Here is an 18,381-nt window from a genome sequence, read left to right on the forward strand (position 1 = left end):
CTCAGGTATACAAGTGAACATGGGTGCTGCAGCCCATTAATGAAGAAGAAGATGAGGCACCAAATCCAACTTGTAGCATGAAAGAACCTTTGTGACAGATTGACCTTTCTGTCAGTCACCATGTAATGCCAGAGTTGTTTTATACCACAACATAATATCATGAGCACAGATGGAAGACAAAAAAAAAAGACCCCCCCCCCCCCCCCCCCCCCCCCCCCCCAAAAAAAAAAAAAAAAAAAAAAAAAAAAAAAAGGACAACTGAATGACATGATATGTCGACTTTTGCAAGTGCTTTCAGGCATTTTTACTGTGATTTCTCCCAGATATCCGATCTGTGTCTGTAATCCTTTCACAACTTGATAATATCTTGGTGATATGTGACACACCAAAAGAGAAGAAAAAAATGTTCCTGGTTAACCCAAGTGACTACAGTACACACTTTTCTTCCACTTGGCACTGGTCATTCACACTTCTCACAGGTTCCACACTTCTCACTGGATATACACACATTCATCTTCTTCTTTTCCAAATAACTAGAAATCTTTCGTCAATTTATGACACACTTTGTTTGCACACACACAGACAAATATACATGCCCAAATAAATGTATCAAACTTTTCACTGACTGGTTAACCTCAACTCTGCTATAAAAAAAAAAAAAAGAGATCAACCTGTATACAGATAATAAAAATGTGTTGAAAAGATCAGGATCAACTTTTACACATGAATCGAAAAATGGTAGAAAAGATCTATCATTATGTGTTAAAAATGCCATCCTTTTTGATACATCAAGACAAACCAGGATGATAAAAAAAACAACAAAAAAACACAGGGTGGAAGCACTCTGTCCACAATCAATATGCAAATCATAATAATATGATCAGACACACACAATGTGATCACACACCATACTGGCCACCTTAAATCTTCACAAAGTGAATCAGCATAGTCCAGCCCACACCTGTACTTTAAGTTATGCAGGCAAGAAGAAAAAAAAGGAAAAAAAAAACCACAAAAAAACCAACAACTGCGTTTTTGTCCATCACACATGTACCAACACGGATAACATTAGAAATCTTCACACAGCAATTCCTCTCGCATAAACATCATACCACACTCACAAAGATCTGACTGCACATGCACACACACTCACACAAAATACTATTTAAATGACTTTGCATACTTCACCCCTGACAGAACACTTTCATACTTCTTAACATGTCAGCACTGAACAGGTACCAGACAAACAGGTGACCAAGTCCTTTCTCCTGTTGAACACATAATAATACCCGTCAACCATTATAATGAGCGTGAGATGCCGCAATCTTGTCATCGTATTCTTGATCAGAGGAAAGCTGGGGTGTCAGCCTGAGTCAGAGTACAAGCAATGTGCTGGACATGTCCACTTTATCTAACACTGCAGGTGCACACGTCACATGGGCCACTGAAAAAATAACAACACAAGTCAATGTCAGCAGAATATTTTCAGCGAATAATGTCTGAATATCTTGATAAGACCATACCATAAAAACCGTCATCATCATCAACAAAACAAAACGCCAACAACAAACTCACACACACACACACACACTCACACAGATCTACACATATGAAAGCAGGATTTTAGCTACTTTCATCTTCTTTGCATAGGCGGGTAGTAGTTTGCACAGGACAGGAATCAGACCACTGCCAGAGTCTGCACTAGTGGGTCACGGTTAAGTATGTGTAATTAAAAGCAGGATTTGACAATGCCTTTGAAAGACAGCCCTCAAAACCAAAAAGACAACAAACTCAACAACACACACACACACACACACACAAACACACACACACACACAGATTTACACATACAAAAAAAGGATTTGACAATGCCTTTGGGGGTGGGTAAAGACAGCCACAAAAATAAAAAAGACAACAAACTCAACAAGATATAACACACACACACAAATCAACCAACCAACTGCAGAACACCACACACGCACACACTCAGTCACCTGTGTTGATGCAGTCTGATGACGGGATGTGGAAGAGCCCACAAGGATCATCTCCCGATCCGTGACGGCCGTCGCCACATACATGTCTGCCACTAGGGGGCAGTAGGTCTCTCCGTCCATGTCCATCCAGTTTATTGACTCTACCCCTTTGTCTCCACTCTGCACATGAACCACATCAGTGTAATATACTGTATGGTATAGTACTGTATTGCGTTTACATTTTACTCTAAGGTGCTGCACTGCATTGTATTGCCTTGTATTGTGGTACACTGCACTGTTCCCTTGAGTTGTATCAGGCCTTGTATTGCGGTGCACTACACTGTTCCCTTGAGTTGTATCAGGCCTTGTATTGTGGTGCACGACACTGTTCCCTTGAGTTGTATCAGGCCTTGTATTGTGGTGCACTACACTGTTCCCTTGAGTTGTATCAGGCCTTGTATTGCGGTGCACTACACTGTTCCCTTGAGTTGTATCAGGCCTTGTATTGTGGTACACTGCACTGTTCCCTTGAGTTGTATCAGGCCTTGTATTGCGGTGCACTACACTGTTCCCTTGAGTTGTATCAGGCCTTGTATTGTGGCACACTATACTGTTCCCTTGAGTTGTATCAGACCTTGTACTGTGGTGCACTACACTGTTCCCTTGAGTTGTATCAGGCCTTGTATTGCGGTGCACTACACTGTTCCCTTGAGTTGTATCAGGCTTTGTATTGTGGTGCACTATAATTTCCCTTGAGTTGTATCAGGCCTTGTATTGCGGTGCACTACACTGTTCCCTTGAGTTGTATCAGGCCTTGTATTGTGGCACACTACACTGTTCCCTTGAGTTGTATCAGGCCTTGTATTGTGGTGCACTACACTGTTCCCTTGAGTTGTATCAGGCCTTGTACTGTGGTGCACTACACTGTTCCCTTGAGTTGTATCAGGCCTTGTATTGTGGCACACTACACTGTTCCCTTGAGTTGTATCAGGCCTTGTATTATGGTGCACTACACTGTTCCCTTGAGTTGTATCAGGCCTTGTATTGCGGTGCACTACACTGTTCCCTTGAGTTGTATCAGGCCTTGTATTGCGGTGCACTACACTGTTCCCTTGAAGTTGTATCAGGCCTTGTATTGTGGTACACTACACTGTTCCCTTGAGTTGTATCAGGCCTTGTATTGTGGTGCACAACACTGTTCCCTTGAAGTTGTATCACTGTATCATACTAAGTTATATTGCACTGCACGGAACTGTATTACATTGCTTTGTACTGTGTAGTGAGACAATAATGCACCTCACACACACATCCTAAGTACAAAGAAAAAGAAAAAAACCCCGTAAGAATGCCAAATTATCAAGTCCATAGAAAGAAAAAATATCAAAGGCTTTCTCGAAGAAAAAAAAAATATGTAAAAAGGTGAATTGTCAAGCAAGGCAGAAAATAAGAACAAAGGAAGAGACGTCACAGACAGAAAAAAAAAAAGAAAGACAAAAAAAAAAAGAAGCCAAAAACAAAGAAGAGTAACAGAAAAAGGGCATTTGACAAAAAACAAGAACGCCAGAGAATCGACAGACAGACAGAAAATACGCAATAACTTAGCCCACAGTTTCAGTTTCAGTAGCTCAAGGAGGCGTCACTGCGTTCGGACAAATCCATATACGCTACACCACATCTGCCAAGCAGATGCCTGACCAGCAGCGTAACCCAACGCGCTTAGTCAGGCCTTGAGGGGAAAAAAAAAAAGAAAAAAGGAGGTGAATAAATGATATATAAGCAAATAGATGTAAAACATGAAGACACACATTCACATATACACCCACACATGCATAACAGATATGCACCGAACATGCAGTTTCACAGATATGAAAGCACAGTCAAATACATATAAACGTACATGATCTCCAACACACACACACACACCACACACATTACCCTGCACCTCCTCTACCCCCCTCCTCCACACACTCATTTCTAGTCTACGTATCACAGCTTCCACGGCACACACACACACACACACAAAGATATATATATATATATATATATATATATATATATATATATATATATATATACGTTCCAATATCCTATTGCTCCCACAGTGTAGGCATGCATACACTCATATACCTCATCCTCTACCCCACCTCCCCCCGCACCCCCACCTCCCCCTCACACACACACACACACACGCACATGCACAGACCTCTACTGACACTTGTGTACACTTACACTCTCGCGCATGCACAAACGCACTCAAAAATACAGACCCACACATGCACACAAACACACACATACACACACGCACAGAGGCTGCCACTGACTGGCCGCAAGAGGGATGGGAAAAGATCTCTGATGCCAAGAACGTGGTGTATAGTGTGTTGCTCAGTCTATTGTACTTGGAAAAGCCCACAGAGACTCTGTTCCGTTTTGAAGAAATTTGCGCAATGTTGGTTTGGAAATGATGCCGATATTTGTTTGATTAGCAAGGCATCGTGCTCTACCTTTCATGTTAGACTTACGGCCACTCCCTCTCTCTGCTTTTATTTCTTTGAGGCGATCGATGGTGTGATGGCCTTGTACCTGTCTTTTTGATATTCTTTGACTTTTCTGAGGATTTCCGATTTTCCTAGATGTAGGCCGCTCGTTGGTGTTGCGTTACCAGCAAGTCTGTCAGCTCGCTCATTTTCCTTAACACCTGCATGTCCCGGGCAGTATGACCATGTGAGTTTTTTAATCTGAAAGTTGCGCATTGCCTTATGCCACTCTGGGCTTCCCATTCCGTTTTCAATTTTCTGTATGAGGTTCATTGAGTCGGTTAGAATCATGGCATGTTGGTTTCCGGGCATATGGATGGACGATAGCCACTGGAGGGCATGTGTCACAGCTTCAACTTCCATCGTTAGGCTGGAAGTTGTGACTTTGTAGGCAGCATTCTCTTCCCTAACTGTTTTTCCATTTTGTTTCGCAGTGAATCCCCAACCGGATTGGTCTTTGGTGACTGAGCCATCTGTGTATATGATGATGTCCTCTTCTTTACTGTTTTCTTCTATGAGTAGTTTCACTTCCGCATCAGTTTTGCCCTCTGGCCATTCCCGACAATGTCTTCCTAGAGTGGGTGAAATGGCTGTGTTGAATAGATGGTTTTCGGGGTTTTTCTCCCATTCTTTTGTTTCTTTCAGGTCTTGTAGTCGGCATACTAGCTGGATTGTGTCTTCTGCTTGCCCCATCCATGATCTTCCTCGTCCTAGGCGGCTGCCTTTTGGTTCTTTCACTGCGTCATGCAGTGGGTTTTGAGGGTTTTCTAATGCTTTGAAGTAGGTCTTGACCTGTTCTAACTTGTTTCTGGCCTGCACTGAAGGAAGGTCAAGCAGGTATCGCATGGTTTCTGTGGGCGTGTCTTTTGTTGTTCCAAGGATCAGCCTCATAGCTTCATTTTGGACTCTTTCTAATTTTAGGAGGTTGCTTTGAGACAGTGTTGTTAGCCCAAGTCCGTAGTCGATCACACTGAGGACGAGTGATTGGTATAGCAGGAAGAGGTGGCGTTGTTCAATTCCTTTGGTTGCCATTGTTTTTAAGACTGAAAGGCCCTTTTTGCATTTGAGAACAGTATTTTCCGTATGTTTTCTGAAGGTCAGCATCCTGTCGAAGTGTATTCCTAGGTAGCGTAGGTATTCAGTTTTCTCGATCTGAATCCTATCAAGTGACACAGAAGGTGGTGATTTGCTCGCGGCTCTGTTGTCGAGGGTGCACAGCAACGTTTGGGCTTTCGCTGGATTGATGGAAGATCCTGTGTCTTTGCACCATTGAGCAATATTGTTTAGTTGTTTCTGGACGGCTTTAGTTCTTTCCTGAGCATCTTTTGAAGTTTTGAAGACCAGGCCATCATCCGCAAGAGTAAGCACCCGAGCTATTCCATTGTTGTTTAAGTCTGCAAGGCCCTTCGTGTAGACATTGTAGAGGACAGGAGAAAGCGGAGACCCTTGTGGCAGTCCCATGGATAGTTTAGAAGGTGCAGACATCCAATCTCCGAGGCGTAGGACGACGGTTCTTTCCTGAAGCGCTGCTGCTATCCATCTTGTCAATGTCAAACTTACTCCATACCTTAGTAGCAGCTCTATGAGGTGCGCAAACTGGACCTTATTGTAGGCATCTTCAAGATCGATTGCTACTGCTAGTGTTTCTTCTTTTCTTTGAAATCCTTCATACACCTCATACGCAAACGCAGCTGCGTTTTCCCATGTGGACTTGCCTGTTCTGTAACCACCTTGATTTGAAGGGAGAATGTGCCTGTGTTCAAGATCCCTTGCAAGTTTCCTGGCTATCATGCGTTCCATGAGCTTTCTGGCAATGTTTTGCATGGTTAGGATCCGGTAGCCGCTTACCTGATGATGGTCCTTTCCTGGTTTTGGTATGGGTTTTAAGAAGCTGTGTGTCCAGTCCTCCGGCACATGTCCATTGTGGAAACTGTTTTGATATAGATTGAAAAGGTTGCTTCTGTCTTCTTCCGATAGTTCCTTGATGTCCGAGTAGCGAACTTTGTCCGGGCCAGGAGCTGATTCTTTCTTGCATTTAGCTATTGCTTCGTTTAGATCATCTATTGTCAAGTCATCATCAGGTCCAGTCTGCGTAAGGGTTTGGTTTAACTCCTCAACATATTTCTTTTTCTCATCTAAGTTTCTTTGATCGCTCTGTTGTATGAAACGTTTGAGCAGGGCGGATCCTTTTTCTTCGTTTGTCTTAAGCTTGGTTCCGTCAGTGTCTACCATGTCTGGGGTTGTTGTTGTGCACGTTTTCCCTTCCATGCGACGATAAAATTGCCAGAACTCTGTCAATGTTGAGTCATAACTGAGTGCCTCGCAAAACTGTTTCCACTTGTCATTTTTGGCCTCTTGAGCAATGATTTCAAACTGTTTAGTTTTTTCTTTCATTTTTGTTTCAATATCTTTGTCCGGAGATGGTTTTGTTCTTTCTTTTTGCCAAAGTTTGACAGCCGCATGTTTTTCTATCCAGGCTCTCTCTGTGTCGGTATTCCACCATGGGGGCTGAATAGTTTGCATCCTGTTCAGTGCCGTTCTTTTGTTTCTTCTGCGTCTTAATTTTTCGATGATGGTTGTCTCTTTGTTTTCATACTGAAATGGATCACGCGGTTTCATACAGGGTTTATCTGACAGTTTCTGTAGACTGAATACTACCGGGAGGTGGTCACTGCCTTGGTGTGGAAGCGTCTCTCCATTCATTTCTGCTCTGAAGAGCACATGAAGAGCAGCCAGGAGTCATGATGGCTGCTGGAAAAAGAGGGTGCTAGCCAGCGGGACAAAGGGGAGATTACCTACTTCCGGGAGGTTACTGGCCGTAGTTGCTTTCGTTTTCTCCGCATAGGTGGATAGTAGTTTGCACAGGACAGGAATGTCAGACCCCTGCCGGAGTCTGTACTTGTTGGGTCACGGTTAAGTATGTGTAATTAAAGGGGCAATTTCTAGCACAGAACTTCCAGATGTTGGGGGATACTATTCATAACTGAAAGAGCCCTTGGCATCCCTTTTGGGGGGGCAGGAAAATATGGACGCCTGATGTGATATCATCACACACTGACCTGAAAACCTGCAGGCACTGGACAGGGAAGGTGGTTGGGGTGGTGGGGGTTGTTTCAGTTTCAGTTTTCCAAGGAGGCGTCACTGCGTTTGGACAAATCCATATACGCTACATCACAACTGCTAGGCAGACCAGCAGCATAACCACCCAGCTTAGTTGGGCCTTGAGTGCATGCATATAGATACTTGTGTACCTATCAGAGTGGATTTCTTCTATTGAATTTTGCCAGAGGACAACACTCTCGTTGCAATGGGTTCTTTTACACTGCACCAAATGCGTGCTGCACAAGGGACCTTGGTCCATCGTCTCAACCAAATGACTAGATGCTCAGTTCGATTTTCCAGTCAAACGTGGGAGAAAGGGCAAAAACGGGATTTGAACTAAAACCCTCATGGACTCTGTACTGACAGATAAGCGTCTTTACCATTCTGGCACCTTCCTCCTGGGGGTTGGTGGTGGGGTGGTGAAGGGGCGTCCCATTCGTCAGGTTCACAGAGAAGCCCTCTGGGGGTACTCTGCCAATCGCATCCTTCATACATCCGTAGATCTCACTGTCCCCATCCTCCTGAAGGAGTGGAAACATAGTATCATGTTTGTTCATACAACACACGCTCAATAAACATGTACATGGAAAACCTGTGGCATGACACATGGGCATTATGCAGCAGTTCACAGTAGTTTATGACCTTTTAAATTATCATTTTTTTACCATAAAACTGTATTACCCTGAACAATAAGACTGTATTAGTCTATTACCCTAAAGAATAAAAATGTATAACAATGTACCCTAAAGAATAACAATGTACATAAAAAATTGTCAACACAAAATCAAGCACCCCAAACAAGATGACTGTATTACTCTAAACAATATCAGTATATTACCCTAACCAACCACACTGTATTAGTCTAAAATACTACACTTTGTGATCATCCCAAACTAAACACTGTAAAAAAAAAGAAAAAAAGAGAGGGTTAAACACAGTTAGAAAAGTGACATATACATAAACAATAACACTGCATTACTCTATTTTAAACAATCTCATGGTTTTGCCCAAAGCACCAACACTGTAATACCTAGATCAATAATAATGTACTAATCAATAACACTGCATTTATCCCACAATAATACTGCAATAGGCTCAACAACAACACTGTATTGTCCTACAATACCATCATATTACCGTAAAGTTCGGTCTATAAGCCGCAACTTTTTACCCCAGCTTCAACCTCTGCGGCTTATACAATGATGCAGCTTATTTGCGGATTTTAATGATCCCAGGAGTGTCGAATTCTCGTCTATTCTTAGCTGGCCTTCAACTCACCAAAATCATGATTTCTGTACTCTTAACAATTACATTATTACCCTAAAACAACAACACTGAATTGTCCTAAACAATAACACTGCGCTACCTAAACAATCACACTATATAATGCTAGTAAAATTAACGATAACAATGTATAATCCTGAACAACAATGCACACTGGTAAAATCTAAGAATAATCAACAGTAATAAAAATCTAAGACCAGTTAAAGTCAGTTAAAACCCACCAGAGTGGGAAGCAGGGGGAAATGGACAGGGTCATATCCAAGAGCAATTAACAGTTACAAATCAAAGAAAAGATCAATCAGTTGAAACCCAACACTGTGGGGAGCAGTCAGAATAGGAGGCTGATGTATTGGGTCATGTCTAAGAACAATCTATTAACAGTCGTAAAAATCTAAGAACAGTTAAATCAGTTAAAAACCACCAGAGTAGGAGGAGCAGGGGGAAAGTAAAAGCTGATGTATACGTTACAGGGTAATATCTAAGAACACTCTGTTAACGGTCATCAGAATCTAAGGAAAGTTCAGTCAGTGAAAACCTACCTGGGTGGAAGCAAGGGGAAGCGGACGGTGGCGGATAGGGTCAGGGATGGAGTCAAGGAAGGAGGAGGGCTGCGAGGACGTGAAGAACTGCTGCAGATGCCTGTGGCTCAGCACCACACCGTTGTCCCCCTCCGGATCAGGGAACACCTCCCTGCACTGACGCTTTGGTGCCAACTGCTCCTGCAACATACCATCTCACTGTCAACTGGGTGATGGGGTGTGAACTGTTCATATGACAAAGCATCTCACTACAGTATAAACTGACGTTTTGGCTGTTCACTGTTCCTTTGACATATCAGATCAATATGAAGAGCTTTTTAGCTAGAAACTGCTTATGAGACAGAGCATCTCACATTCACAATGAAACAGCCATATGGCTGTCAACTGTTCATGTGACACATAAGAATTTTTTAAGATCATCATGAAGTTTCCTCTGGTTGAAAATGTATTCATTTGTCATGAGATCAATATGAACAGCTATTTGGCTGTAAATTGTATGTCACAACTAATGTCTATAAACTGTGACGAAGTAGTGCAGACCATTAGAACAGATTTTTGGTCTTTTTTCCTATTCTTTCTTTTTTTCTCTCTCTGTTCTGAAGTATAACAGGCTGATAATACATCAGAGACATGGTCTTAGTCTCCAAGATTCCATTTCAGATTCCTAATAAGTAATACACTATAAGATTTTAAAATATGCTCCCGCAACACCACAGACATTTGGTATTACCTGTTCAGCATGGCCCAGGTCCATAGGATCGTCAGCATGTTCATCGTGCTTGCGTTTTGCTCCCAACACGCCTGTCTCCTCCTTCACAGGGATGTGGCAAGGGTGACCCTGAGTGTCAAGGGTTCGCATCTTCACTGCCGCTGCTGTCTTGTTAGTTCACACCTGTTACTAGAGTGAGTCTGGAAACAGACCAAACATATTAAAAGGGACAGGTCTTATCATTTGTTTAATAAGTGCTTATTGTACAATTTCATCTTTTATACTATAACTAAAGCTAACAGTGTGGGTTCTTTATGACTGATTTTTTTGTTAAACACTAACAGCAGTTTCAAGTGGTTATCTGAACTTTCAATCAGCTTGGAATAAAATCTTAGAAAATCTTCCTGATATTCTAAAATCAGTGTCACTCAGTTTGTATACATAAAAAATACACAAACAAATCCATGCACATAGAGACAAATTGCCACAGAAAGAGAATGACTCAATGAGGGAGAGAGTAAAGTCAGAGGAAGAAAGAGAAAGAGCCTAGAGATATAAACGTACAGAGACAGAGACTGCAAGAGGACAAAAGACAGACAGAGAGAGAGAGAGAGAGAGAGAGAGAGAGAGAGAGAGAGAGAGAGAGAGAGAGAGAGTTACCATACAAAAATAAATAATTTGACATGCCACTGAATGATAAGTACCCATGCACCCAGTGAATGACTCACTAAAGACATATAATGGCCCATCCCCCCTCTCACACCCCCAACCTCTTCCTCCCCAAAACAAAACCAAAATGATATCAACAAAAGACTAAAGAAACCCCAAACAAAATAAACCCAAACCATACTACCCCAAAACAAAAACGAAGGCAAAACAAACAATGAAAAACAAACAAACAAACAACAACTGCAATATTAAAAACAAACACTGAAACAATGAAAAACAAACAAACAACTGCAATATCCACATTTCTTCCCCTGTACACTTTCGTTTTGAAGACAGACTACAATGTTAATTGTTTAGTGACATTGGAACGTATATATAATAATAATACTCTACATTTCTTCACCTCCATTCTTTTTATAAACCTTTAAAAAAATTTTTTTTATTGCATTTGACAAGTGGTGAAATGTAGAGTATATATACATATATATATAATAAAAAGTAATGACTATATTTATAGTCATTATTTTTTATTATATATATATTTATATCTATATACCAATCACAATGTCATTACTTTTTCCATCTCCAAAATGAGGAAATGTGGATATTGCCAAAACGCTGCACTCTTTTCTTAGATTACCTCAAGATATTATGCATCATACGTGAATAACTTCTATGCGTCAATTCTGCTACATAGCAGTGTACATTTACCCAACTTTGTTAAGGCTACATGACACCACATGTTTCTCACTTTCCTTTCATTCAGTCTTGCGCCAAGATTCTAATGAAGCATTTTCCATTGTCTTACAGTCACATAAGTTTAAAATAAAATGTGGTAGCAGAGAAGGGCATATTCTGCTTTAGCTCAAACATTTATAAAACCGATAATCTGGAACCTGTCGGTGGAAGAGAACAAAGAGGGGTAATACTGATAGTGGGGACTTCAGACCATGGGGACCACTCCAGTAAGTTGGTACCTCTCCGCACGGACATGATTTAAAAAAAAAAAAAAAAATCAACTGAACAGGATATGCCAACTTGTTTGGATTATGCAATATCAGTCCTTATCACTAAACCCCCACAACACCAAAGCTGATAACTTTACCCCTGATAATGATGGACGATGATCTCAAGATGAATGTAAACAGCTGAACATCTGTGAAGGACAGCAAGTCATTGCAGGCCATGTGTAGACTGGCGAACCGGAACCAAATCAAAATAACCCAAAACTTCGGAAATAGCCGCAAACCTCAAAAGGTTTTTATCACTTGGGGCATAAATCTTGCTTCAACTGGAATTCGAGAATGTTCATTTGTTTGCAATAATAACAAATCTTCGTCATTATTGATAAACAAAGAAATAGATTCGGAAAAAAATTATCAAATTCTGACGATTGCGTTTGTCTCCCTGGGACTCAGAAATAGTTGACATCATGGCGGTCAACATGAACAAACGTGATCGTACGCTTGCGCTTTGCACCGTTTGCCTTGTTTTGTTTTGTGTTTGTCTTGATGTCACGCTGTCAGCTACTACAACTACGCCAGCTGCAACAACAGCAAATGCTGCAACAACAAGTGTCACCAGCTCTTCGATCCCCGACACCACAACACCCACCACAACAACGACCACCACACCAACAACGACGACCACTACTACAGTTGCAACAACTCCCGCTAGTAGCGTCGTGAATAATGTCAATTGTATGTATTTTTTGCTGAAAAAAGTGTTCAAGAAATCGAACAGAAGCAATACGCTGCAGTTCCAACATATGTGTGTGTGTGTGTGTGTGTGTGTGTGTGTGTGTGTGTGTGTGTGTGTTTGATCTGGATGAATATGTTGACAGGATCCATTGATGAAAGAAAAACACTGCGAGAGATAGATAGAGAGAGAGAGAGAGAGAGAGAGAGAATTAAATAATTAATTCTGTTAATGATTAATCACCTTGTAGACAATAGCCTTTATTGTATCACACAGCTCAACTGTTCATAGAAATTCCTTCATGGTGAAATGAAATCAGTCAGTCATGAATCATGAAATGATGAATGCAGTCGCATTTTAACAAATGAAGTAGCCTGTAGATGTTATATAAGCATTAGAAATGATGATTAATGTGAATAAGATTGAGAGAAACAGTGATGTTAGTTGCCTTGTAATGTTTTTTTTTATGTGTATGTGCAGTGGTAAACCAGTGCCCTTGTGATGTGACGGGCAATGCATGTGATGTCAACTGTTGCTGTGATGAGGAATGTAGTGATGCTGACAAATTGGCCTTTTCTCAGTGTCTTTCCTTTTCACAGGAGTAAGTCAATGTGTTCTCTTCATCAGTTTCCTGACAGAAGTGTGTGTATGCATGTATGTTTGTTAACTTCAGTTAGACCTCTAGTCACTGGAAGTGTTTTGAGACAGTGTGTTGTGTGTGTGTGTGTGTGTGTGTGTCTGTGTGTCTGTGTGTCTGTGTGTGCATATGCTTGAAAATGTATCACATTTATCATACATGTGTTTGTTACCTCCAAAAACACAGTTTCTTGTCAGTAGCTCACAAATAAGGAAATTTGTATGGATTAAAAATTGGCTGAGTATATAACACTTGTAGATTGTTTCATTAAGAAAACTCCAAATGTTCAGATTTCAGCTGAAACATCCTCTGGAGCAGTGATTATTGTAATGGGCTGGTGAATGGCAGTATATAAAGACATTATATTGATTAGCAGTCATGCTGGAAGGCACATCAAACAAACGTCTGATTCTGAATTAAATTGAGTTACCTCCTGGAACATTACCAAGAACATGTAACAAGTGATGACTGAGCATTCAGAAATTCAACAGACACAAACCCCACCACATGGTAGGCTCTGATCTCTGTGGATCAAGCTTTCCAGATTTGACTGGCATATAGCCCAGAGTTAGAACATGCTGTGGATTCCACTGAAAAATAATGTGGATCATAGAGCTGAGATTGTCATCCACTTTGTCAATGGATCCTGAGAGTATTGCTCAAATGTCCTGACCAGCATTGTTTATGTGCATACAATTTCTAGGGCATAGCTAATGTTAAGGAAATAAATTATAGAGAGCTCTGGAAAGAGGGTGGAGCATTCTGACACCAATCTCTGCTGGATTTCCTTTGCTCTATTGATTTGATTATCTTAGGAATCATCATTAAAAAAGACCTGTCCCAGATTCTGTGGTATTATGTACCGTGCTGTCATGGTTTGAATGTTAAAGTACTCCCCAGCCCCCTTTCAAAGAGTGTTAAACTTTAACTTAAAGAAGTAGTTCAAGGAATGCAGAGACCATAAAAATAAGATACAAATTACAATTGTAAAATGGAAGAAAAGTCATTATGATACATGTATTCCTATAGCTGAACATTGGACATTCTATTGCAGGGAGCCAGATAGAGTGTGCTTCCCCAAAGAGCTTTTTTTGTTTGAAAACTCTGACACTGTCCGGTCAGAGACTACGCAAGATGACTTGCTGTGCATCTACACTGATAATAGTAAGGGGGTTTGACTCTCTGTGTGTTTGTGTGTGTGTGTGCATGTGTTACTGTATGAGTGTGTGCGTGTGTGTGAGGGTGACTGTGTGTGTGACTATATGTAAGTGTGTGTGTTTATGCATGTGTGTGTGTGTGTGTGTGCGCGCGCGCGCATGCGCCTGCATGCGCACGCACGCCTACATGTGTGAGAGGGTATGTGTAAATGTGTGGGGTTTGTGTATGTGTGTCTATGTTTGTGTGGAATCATGTATGTATGTGTCTCATTCTGTGAATGGCTTAAGCTCTTTGTGAAGCTCTTGATTAACCCCACTTTTAAACACATTTTAGATCAATGTTCAGTCTTTTTTTCCATCATGATATTGATATTTTCTGGACAAGTGCTAGATTTGATGATGATAATTGATATGATAATGATAATAATGATGATAATAATAATGATGATGATAATGAGGATCATTCGTACAGACTAATGGAGAAAGTTATTACTCTTTTATTGATTGTTAACCATTTACTCTCCTAGCCTCATTATTCTTTCAAATCATGATCATAATAATAGCAATGATATAAAGTATTTTCATCGCACTGAATCTTGTGCAGCATGACAAATAACGCGTACACACCATACAGTCATTCACACGCATGCTCAGCTGAGATTCAGAGGGATGAAAGATGAAAACTATGAATGTGTGTAAGTAGAAAGCTACAGAAATTGTAGACCAGTAATAGGAAACTATTTTGGAAAAAAAAAGTAGGTTTTTAAGGTTAAGCTTAAAAGAGCTTTTTGCAAAGATTTGACGCAGCAAAAGACAGGGGTTGTTCCAAGTGTGAAGTCTGGAGACAGAGAAAAAGCGGTGAACTGTGGAGAGTTCATGGTTTTCTTCACTGTTCAGGTGGAGAGAGGAATTTCTACACACAGCCGGACCAGGTGACAACGCTGAGCATCTTTCAGGACTACCAGGAGCAGTTCTCCTCCTTCTCCTTCCAGAGCCCCGCCGTCTCTGATGCCCTGCTTAATGCCTCCTTCTACAAGGTACCCAGAGCCAGTGCCCCTTTGACTTTGATGCTGTCTGTCTTCTGTTAAGTCAGTGTCAAGGAAGTTTTGTCAGCTTTGCCCTTTCTCTATCTACTAATACTATTTCATGATGTCTCATCATTTTTTGACATTTCTCTGTAATTGTTTCATGTAACTTCAAAATTTCTGAAGCTGTTAACTTGTTACCTTTAGAAAACTGGAGGAAAATGATTGTAGTTGTTTGAGTTGTTTCAGTTCTTGTCCAGTTTGTCTTGTGTATCTATTCATTTCTCCAACTCCAAGTTTTCCCAATTTCTTAAAGATTTTGCTTGCTTGTTTTTGCCAGGATTTCGTTACATTCATATATATCCAGATTTAACAACAATAAAGAGTGGCAACTCTCTCCCTTTACGAGGTACACAAGTTAGTGCTGCTTATGCTACTGATCCAGCTTGCAAACAGGCAAATAAAAGGTACATTTGAACAAACCCAGACACTTCCTCAAAAAAGGAAGCTCTAGGCTTGTCCTTATACCGATCATTTTGTATTTTGTATTTCTTTTTATCACAACAGATTTCTCTGTGTGAAATTCGGGCTGCTCTCCCCAGGGAGAGTGCGTCGCTACACTACAGCGCCACCCATTTTTTTTGGTATTTTTTCCTGCGTGCAGTTTTATTTGTTTTTCCTATTTGACACGTGCCCACAGCAGCAATGACAGAAGAAATTTGCAAATGCAAATTTACTTTTATTGTAGATTGGCATAGCCGTTTGATTCTGAATATGCTACACACAGTGTGCAGATAATACAGAACAAACTGATGGCTGTCTTGAAGGTCTTTTGACTCAAAATGCAAGTTATATACCTTGTAGATGGAGAGAGTTACTTCTCTTTATTGTTGTTCAATCCTTTATTCACCGAACCTCATTGTTATTTCATTTTGAGTCGAAAAAATTCATGCCTACATGTGCATTGTGTGTGCACATGCAGAGTGGGGATCCCATCTACACAGTAACGGACTCAGAGTCTGTGGGCATGCTGGGACTGCCGCGACCTCTGACCACCATGGCCTGTGTAGACAGCAACCCAGCAGGTCTGTACACAACACCTGCACGCGTTGGAAATGTTGTTTGACTAGTTTGAGGCTTTGTCACTTTGCTCACAAGGTTAAAGGTTAACTCACTCCAGATGATGGGTCCTGCTTGAGGCCCTACTGTTTACAACTGTTTCAGATGAAGGACCCTGATCAGGGCTTTATAAAGTTTTTAATTTTTGGAGTGGCATCCAGTTTATACAATGATGTGATAAGTTAATAATATTTCAGCTGACCCTTCCACTCTCCACTGCAACCAATAAATGCAGGGTGTGTTGCTGTGCTCATGAGCAGGAGAGTAATTTTCTTGGTGACTGGTCACATGAACAGTGCGTATCAACAGTGGCGTCTGACACAGTTTCTTCTCAGTCACAAGGCAGACAACAGAATCAGATGAAGGGGGCCTATAGGGGCTGTGTAAGGTTCTGAATTCAGTCTGTTTCAAACTCTTGTGGTTTCTTGGATTCATTTACAAGTCATCAGTGGGCGCAAATTTTGAACAAAAATCATAGATACTTTCATCATCTCACTGGATGATGGCATAAGAAGAGAGGAAGTTTTATGTTTCATCCCCAGCTAATTTGTTATGTTACTGATTAGTTTGGAAAATATAAGTTCATAACTCCTGACATTTTGTTTTGTTTTGCGCTTTTATTTCTTACTGATACAAATGGGCCATCTGTGAGGAAAGTCAGGGGAGGGAACTGGCAGTACTAAGTGAGTTAAAAGTCCCACCTTTTATGGACGTTGGGGCAGTGAATTCATAATATCCACTGTTTGGGGCTCGGCAAAGGAAGGTGAGGCCCAGTCCTCTCCTTTCTGCCGTTTTAACCTCCCCCAACTGAAGTTGTGTAATCATTCACACCTGGCTAGTGTGAGGAAAACTGGAGAAAAGTGCCTTCCCCAAGGACACAACACCATGCCACATCAGGGCCTCGATACGCTGATGAACACTGGAGCAGGTCTAACGCCTAACCAGTTTTGCCATTGTGTACCATGAACATTTGAAATGTTTGACTGTTTTCAGGGTTCGTCAAGTTGCTCACAAGGACATATGTATTTAAATCATGCAGTTTCGCACAACTGTTCCAAATTATCTTGTTCACATGGTTGCATCATGATTGCTTATCCTGTCGTTATCATTTGTATTTTAGGACACATTTGAGCAAAATAGACAAACCAAAAAAAAAGCCTGGGGGGGGGGGGGATGTCTGTGACAGTGACTGGATGGTAAAGGGAGCACAAGTACAATGGAAAACTTTTTCCATTTACCCTCATATTTCTTCTGAGACAGGAACTATTGAAAAGGGAACAGACATAACAATAAACCAGTAACAATAACAGCAGTAGCAGCAACAAAAACACAACAAGTATTGCATCACACACTTGACCACTCTCTAAATTTATTTTAGATGATAAAGCAATTCTGATTCTGATGAAAGTGATATTGATTCTGATTCTGATTAATGTGATATTGATTCTTAATATGCCTGAGACCCTCCTAAGCAGTGAAATGGAGTATCAGTATAAATGATGTTCTCAAACAATGGCAAGAGTCCATTGATCATATAATGAAGCTGTCTTCAGACACACTTGTGCTTGTGAATGGATTAGTGTAAGTGTATGCGTGTGTGTGTGCATGTTGTGTGTGTGTGTGCATGTTGTGTGTGTGTGTGCATGTGTGTGTGCATGTGTAATGTGTGTGTGTGTGTGTGTGTGTGTGTGTGTGTGTGAACATTGTGTGTGTGTGAACATTGTGTGTGTGTGTGTGTGTGTGTGTGTGTGTGTGTGTGTGTGTGAACATTGTGTGTGTGTGTGTGTGCCATCTTCCATGACATGAGAATTGATATGTTCACCTGTACATTTCATGGTCTGTGTATGTTGTCAGCTTATTTGTCAGACGAGACATTCAGTTGTGTGCGCACCATCAACAACCTGGCTACAGAGTGTGCTTCGTCCCCTGCCCTGA

General features: G+C 41.1%; 2 protein-coding genes across 2 annotated transcripts in view; one reads left to right on the forward strand and one right to left on the reverse strand.

Annotated features, from left to right (window-relative positions):
- Positions 1 to 232: 232 nt before the first annotated feature.
- On the reverse strand, positions 233 to 12,043 carry LOC143301162 (uncharacterized). The gene is made up of 6 exons (XM_076615243.1): positions 11,916 to 12,043; positions 10,163 to 10,341; positions 9,433 to 9,612; positions 7,990 to 8,130; positions 1,995 to 2,153; positions 233 to 1,444 (listed from the first exon to the last, which is right to left on the reverse strand). Exons 2-6 carry the CDS (start codon positions 10,289 to 10,291, stop codon positions 1,433 to 1,435), a joined length of 621 nt encoding a protein of 206 aa, XP_076471358.1. The 5' UTR covers positions 10,292 to 10,341; positions 11,916 to 12,043; the 3' UTR covers positions 233 to 1,432.
- A 196-nt stretch (positions 12,044 to 12,239) lies between these two features.
- The window catches only part of LOC143301359 (tectonic-3-like), a 21,355-nt gene continuing 15,213 nt past the window's right edge, over positions 12,240 to 18,381 (forward strand). The window contains exons 1-6 of the mRNA XM_076615579.1: positions 12,240 to 12,510; positions 12,989 to 13,109; positions 14,200 to 14,309; positions 15,200 to 15,339; positions 16,310 to 16,412; positions 18,301 to 18,381. The exon at positions 18,301 to 18,381 is cut by the window's right edge and continues 38 nt beyond it. Coding sequence (XP_076471694.1) covers positions 12,243 to 12,510; positions 12,989 to 13,109; positions 14,200 to 14,309; positions 15,200 to 15,339; positions 16,310 to 16,412; positions 18,301 to 18,381 — 823 coding nt within the window. The 5' untranslated portion in view covers positions 12,240 to 12,242. The remainder of the gene's footprint in view (positions 12,511 to 12,988; positions 13,110 to 14,199; positions 14,310 to 15,199; positions 15,340 to 16,309; positions 16,413 to 18,300) is intronic.

Source organism: Babylonia areolata, chromosome 27, assembly GCF_041734735.1.
Source record: "Babylonia areolata isolate BAREFJ2019XMU chromosome 27, ASM4173473v1, whole genome shotgun sequence".
In the NCBI taxonomy this organism is placed as follows: Eukaryota; Metazoa; Mollusca; class Gastropoda; order Neogastropoda; family Buccinidae; genus Babylonia; species Babylonia areolata.

Bases quoted from the DNA above. Each gene is read 5' to 3' on its own strand.
- LOC143301162 (XM_076615243.1), bottom strand. From the start codon at position 10,291: ATGCGAACCCTTGACACTCAGGGTCACCCTTGCCACATCCCTGTGAAG. The intron at 8,131-9,432 runs GTAGGTTTTCAC...CCACTCCTTCAG, and splicing joins TTCCCCTTGCTTCCACCCAG to GAGGATGGGGACAGTGAGAT. The intron at 2,154-7,989 runs GTAAAGACGCTT...GTTCATGTGCAG, and splicing joins AGGAGGAAGGTGCCAGAATG to AGTGGAGACAAAGGGGTAGA.